We start from the raw sequence: 6000 nt of genomic DNA, 5'->3' as shown, positions 1-6000 counted from the left end.
ACTTTGGGAAGAGGACCAAATCGTGGGGGCTGCTGAAGGGCTCGGAGAGGCGGCGCACGCCCGAACTGCGGGCTGTTTCTTCCACCTTTGCCATCAGGTGTCTGCCGCGGAGCCGCAGCGTATCCGGGAGACGAGCGGGGCTGACACGCGCGCACACGCGCCCGCCACTCGGCCGTCGTCTGGGGTCTGTAGAATTGGGCTAGCAGATCCCCAACTCCGGCCGGCCGCCTAGTCTTTCTTCAGGACACCCTTGAAGGACCTTCACCTGGCCTTTGCTTTTTCTGGCCTGCCCTCGAGTCCTGCCCCAGTCAGTTCCCACTCAGATCCTAAACTTGACCTCCTGGATTTTCTCCACGGGGTTTGGGACTACTGGAATATTCTTGCCAGGCTGCAGCGGTCATATTGCCCTTTTGTCTTCCTGCGTGACCTCAGGGGCAGGCCCTGGTGGAAGAGCGTCGCCAAGGACGCCCGGTGGGAGGCGGGATTGCCGAGACATCCTTGAGCTAAGTGCATGAGTGTGAGCAAGCCATCCTTGGCTGTCGGGAGACAGCGAAGATCGGTTGGGGCTACTGCGGAACAGCAGGGAGGGAGAGGCCGTGCGACTGGATCTCTGCGCCCCGCAGCGCCGCCCCACGCCCCCGGGGCTGCGCAAACGCCCCGTGCGCCCCCACGCGCCATGCCCAGGCTTTTCACGCGCTCCTCTCCGGGCCCGTGGGGCTCTTGCGCCTTCTAGCTTCGGGAAGCCCAGTTCGTTTAGGGCCACCATCATTATTGAGCTTCCTTCTTTCTGCCTACTGCTTTCCCCACTGGAATTTGATTTACGGAAGGTGGGATCTCACTTCCTCCCTTGCCCCCAGTCAGCTGGCTTCTGCACCTTCGTGGTCACCACCGCCAAGTTGATCTTGGGAGACAGAAGATTCGCTGTTTCCTGTCTGCTGCTCTTGAGGTGGGGGGGGGGGTTCTCCTGTCAGTCTTAGACAGGCTGCTTGATCCTCAGGACCTAAAGTTGCCACGGATCTTCTGCTCTGAGAACAGAGCGTGGAAAGGAGTGTGTGTCTACTGGCTTTACTGCCTTAAATATTACCGTTCTGTATTATTTTGTGCACATTTACCGGGGCATTCTTGCTGGTAGCCCCTCTCTAAGGCACTGGGCCTCGGGCACTGCTCCGAACAGTGAGCTAAAGAGAAATCCCCACGGGGAAGATGCGCGGCATTGGCTGGCAGACGCTGTCCCTGTCACTGGGGTTAGTGTTGTCGATTTTGGACAAGGTGGCGCCGCAGGCGTGCCCGGCACAGTGCTCTTGCTCGGGCAGCACGGTGGACTGTCATGGACTGGCACTGCGCAGCGTACCCCGGAATATTCCCCGCAACACTGAGAGACTGTGAGTATGGCCTCTTCACCTTCCCCGCCTCCCAGTCCCTTCTGGGGTAGCGCATCCCTAGCTTCCGGCCAGGAAGGTCCAAGTGGTCTGGGACCTGTGCCTGGGACAGATCTTACTGGTTCTCCTGCACGTGCCCGCAGGACTTGGGCCTTCCTGGAGGGTACTAAGCAGGGAGGGGTGCTGCCAAGGAGGGGCAGGTCCGTTGGCAGCATTATTTGGTCCCCTTTCCAGCTCTCGTCCCGCCATTCGTAGCCCCTTGTGGACAATTTCCTTTAGACCAGGGTCCAAGGAGATGGGGAACAAAAACTCCGAGATGCCTGGGGCAAAGAAGGTGCGACTTTGTTTCCCTGACTCTGCGAAAGGAGTCACCTTGTGGTTGCAAACACTCGCAGGTCGTTTTCAGGATATTGGCGCTGCGGACTAGCACGGATGGGATGGCAGGATGGCTCAAAAGACAGAAACTTCCGCTCCCGGGCACTGTGTCGGCCTCCTGGGGTCAGAGGGAGGGGAAACGGGGATCCCTCGACGCCCGGGAATACTTTTTACAGGCTGCGTAAGGAAGGGAGTCCCAGGAGAGCAACAGCTGGTGCAGTGGCACTGCTCAGACTCCCGCGATTTTCGTCTGTCCCCCGCTTCTGCAGGAAGGAGGCGGCGGAGGTAGTTGTCCCCAAGGAATTTCTCCGAGGGGGCGACTGATGTGAGGACCCTGTCGTGTGGTTTAAGAGGAGTTAGCTCTTTGGTGAATCTAAGTCTGACTGGTTTGGTGACCCTCGGCGCTTTTGCCCCCGCCCCCAGTCCTTCCTGCAGGGTCCTTATGCCCTGCTCCACCTTTCTGGCACTTTCTGTACCCCTTCACGTGGTGGCAGCTCATCTTCCCGCTGCTGTTTTCCTTCGCGCTCTGCTGCTCGCAGACGTCCCCGCCTCCTAGTCTGGGAATAATGAAGAAGTAAACGCAGACTCAGTGTTGATGGCCCACGCGCTTCTGGTGGGGCGCTACCCGAGTCAGGGAAGTGGAGCATGGAGGCTATTCTCTTTGTGAATGCCCAAAGCCGCTGGGCGTCCGCCCCAATGACCAAAGCGCGCTAGGCTGTCGCGATTGCGCGTGGATTCTGCGCGCGCGCGCGCGGCGCGGGCTAGCGTGCCTGTAGTGGGGCGGCTGTCGGCAGAGGAGAATCACCCCCCCCCACACACACACACACACTTCTGCATGCACAAAGTCAGCAGCCTTCTCTTTTCCAACCTCTCCGTCTGTATAAGGGCCCCTTCTTTCTTAGCAAAAGCTCGCTTACCACTCAGCCTTGCGGGGGGTGGGGGCAGTCCCTTGCCTAGTCCTCTTTACCCCCTCCAGCCCTTACGCTGAGCAAGTTGGGACTTAACCAGGGTGTCTTCCCAGGAGGGACTCCACTTACCAGGAGTGTGGGTGGGGGATGCAAGTGATAACAGCTCTGAAAAAAAAACCTAACGGTTTTAGGAAGGACTCAGTGGCATTTTGCTCAGCACCTAGAAGTTAGTTGTGAGAAAGAAAGGAAATGAGCACTTGGCACTTAATGCTCCAGAACAGTGGACGTGCTAACATGCCACTCACGTGAAAGGAAAGGAGGGGCTGGAGGTGGGAGATGGCAGCAGTGTACTTGGGAAAAAAAAATCCTCATGAGACATCTATAGCGTCTTCAGAAAATAATCAATTCAGGGCTGTTACAAAAGTCCACAAGTAAGCACTTTACTGATTTCAAGCATGAGTTTTCTGTACAGCATTTTAATATTGAGAACTTACAAGTGTGAACATATTGCAAATTTGTCATGTTCCCATTGGGTTAGACTCTTATGTCCACTCTCCCCTGGCCCCTTCCCACTGAGGCAACTGGACTTATTGGTAATCACTGTAGGATCATGAATGTACCAGTCAGTTTGCATCACCCAAGGTAAGAGAATTTACAAGAGTGTTCCTTGCATTGCTGCCCCCTTTCCCATCACGGCGGGGTCTTTGAGCAGAGAGTTCAGTTCTCCTTCAGACCTGGAATAGAGGGGAGGCGAGGGTCTGTGAGCTGAGAGTTCAGCTCTCCTTCAGACCTGGAGTAGAGGGCAGGAGAGGGTCTGTACATGCGAGCCTTTGAAGTCAAAGTAGGCCTTTCCTTTGCCTTAGAAACTTTAGCCATCCTGCTGCCTTAGGACAGTGTTCTAAATTCTTAAAATTTCCCATCTAAGAGTATGGAACAATTATTCATTAAACTTCCTACAGGAAACTTTGGGGTATGTGTCTAAAAATAATAGCTACATAGCAAACCACCTTTGAAATAAACACACTTATTGTAAAAACTCAACAGGAAATCACTCGCTTACATTTACGCCGCAAACACATAACCTAACTTCATTTTCTTGTCATATGCCAGTGAAATTGAATTTGGAAGTTGAGCTATTTATAAAGTAGTCTTTCAAAGGTGGCTTCCTTCTCTCTCCCACTGACTTTCTAAGCTACTTCACTAACCGAATTAACTTTCCATCTTAAAATTATATTTCAGATTTTACCTTGCTTAAGCAAATCTGATATAAATAAAATGAAACTTTCACTTTCTGGTTGCCTCTTAGGGATTTGAATGGAAATAACATCACACGAATTACGAAGACAGATTTTGCTGGCCTCAGACACCTAAGAGTTCTGTAAGTGGGTTCTTCCTCTAGGGAGTTTTGTTGGTCCTTAAGATGGCATATTTAAACTTCTGGTGGCTCTGCACTTATAAAAGCGTTCCAGTGACAGAAAAGCTAAAAACAGATTTTGGTTTTATGTCTTCTTATTTGTGATTGTACTATGACTTTTAATTTAAAAAATGTGTTCTTAAAGATTGGACTCAGGCCATGGGAAAAATACATCAATGATCTCAAATATTTGCTTTGCAATACCCTAAATACCTTATGCCTGTAAAAATGTAGAATAATTGCTTTTATGGTATGAATAAATAATATGAGAAATTGGATATATTGAGTATTTACAATTAATTTGGAAAATGTCAGTGGAACTGTGTTTTATTACTAAATAAAAATGTACAGACTTATTTTTTTCAAAGTAAATGTTGATAAAATTTCTAGCATTAAAATCAGGTAATAAAGCTTTTCAGCAGTGTTTTTTTTTTTTGAGGTGGAGAGTGGGATGTTTTTTAAAGATTGGTCTCATTTTGAGTGCACTTATTATATTTTATAACTTTGTAACTAATATAAAATTATTGCAATATGGTTACTTCTCTAACTAGTTGATTAAATTAGCTGCAAGTAAACCATCACTAGAGAGCCAGTATTATGTAAAATTGCTTTCACCACACACAAATGTAACTTTTTATATTCAATGACCACATACTTTTGACCACTTTACATGCAGTGTTCTTTGGCGGGGGGCTTTAGGACACTGTTCAGTTGCTAATGTTAATCTATATGTCAGAATTTAAGTATGTATGTGATAAACTCCTCAGTTCAACATCAGTGTACTAAAAACTGCCAAAACCACAATGTGATACTGCAATTTAAGGCTCAGATCTTACCTTTAACTAGAAAATTCAATGAAAAACCACTTTAGTGTTATTTTTTACATAAAAGTTTTATGATGTATACACTATTTCCCCTCCTTAGTCTCACATGTATACCTTTAACAAATTTGCTATTAAATCTCAGTTTAGAGCAAAAATTAACTTTCAGAGATGAAAGAGGTTATACTTTCAGTTGCTGACTTGACCTTCCTTAGATGGCAACTTTAAGAGGCGTGTTATATTTTGACTTGACCTTCCTTAGATGGCAACTTTAAGAAGCCATGTTATATTTTGCATTTCAGTCAGCTTATGGAGAACAAGATCAGCACCATCGAAAGAGGAGCATTCCAGGATCTGAAAGAACTGGAGAGACTGTAAGTATTTTTACTCCCAAACTCATGACAATAGGGCTGTTTTTTTTTTTTAAAAAAAAACAAACAAAACAAAAACAACAGCAACAAAAAAAACCAAGCACTTGAATTTCAGATTCTATCTGCAATTGCATGTCCTAGATTTTTAAGTTTATTTTAAAATGGAGGATGAATAAGCGATTTCAGACTTAATTTACAAGTAGAGTTTCTGGGTAAGGAGAATGAACTTGTAATGACATCCAAAAGTACAGTTGGACTTTTCTAAAATACTTACTTGCTTAATAGCCATTGCTTTGGAACTGAAAGATGTACACATGTATGTTATTTGTTTATCTACTTTGTTTTTTTGCTTTTGCAAGGAAAAAGGGTGGCAGTATTATTTGCATTGGTGGTGTATTATGGAAAATAGAGAGTTTTTATTTAGAAGCATTTATATTTCCATGTTGTTACTTCATGCCGCTAGTAACATTTCAGAGTAAAAATATTAAATGTGGCTGATGATTCTTTTGATATTTAGCATTTATGATGAGCATTGTTAATAAATGCTACTTAAAATTATTTTCATATTTTATTGTATTTTCTAAAATATTTTTGTAGAAATAACTGAAATACTATTTAAGTAAGAACTTTATCAGAGTGTGATTATTTTAACACTTTTTCCCTCATGAAATTTAAATGAAGAGTTCATGCTTTAAATATGTTTTGTATAACACAAAAACCCTAGGGAATGAT

General features: G+C 46.2%; 1 protein-coding gene across 7 annotated transcripts in view; it reads left to right on the top strand.

Annotated features, from left to right (window-relative positions):
- The first annotated feature begins 698 nt into the window (after positions 1–698).
- The window catches only part of Slit2 (slit guidance ligand 2), a 370481-nt gene continuing 365179 nt past the window's right edge, over positions 699–6000 (top strand). For 3 of the 7 annotated variants that reach the window (XM_045161147.1, XM_012948213.2, XM_045161149.1), the window contains exons 1-3: positions 700–1382; positions 3969–4040; positions 5200–5271. In XM_045161147.1, coding sequence (XP_045017082.1) covers positions 1204–1382; positions 3969–4040; positions 5200–5271 — 323 coding nt within the window. In that variant the 5' untranslated portion in view covers positions 700–1203. Of the gene's footprint in view, positions 1383–3968; positions 4041–5199; positions 5272–6000 lie in introns of all 7 variants that reach the window. The other 4 variants (XM_045161148.1, XM_012948212.2, XM_004656085.2 and 1 more) reach the window with 2 other exon arrangements.

Source organism: Jaculus jaculus, chromosome 11 (genome assembly GCF_020740685.1).
Source record: "Jaculus jaculus isolate mJacJac1 chromosome 11, mJacJac1.mat.Y.cur, whole genome shotgun sequence".
Taxonomy (NCBI): Eukaryota; Metazoa; Chordata; class Mammalia; order Rodentia; family Dipodidae; genus Jaculus; species Jaculus jaculus.
The sequence above is the reverse complement of the archived record's forward strand: the minus strand, read 5'-3'. Positions and strand labels throughout refer to the sequence as shown.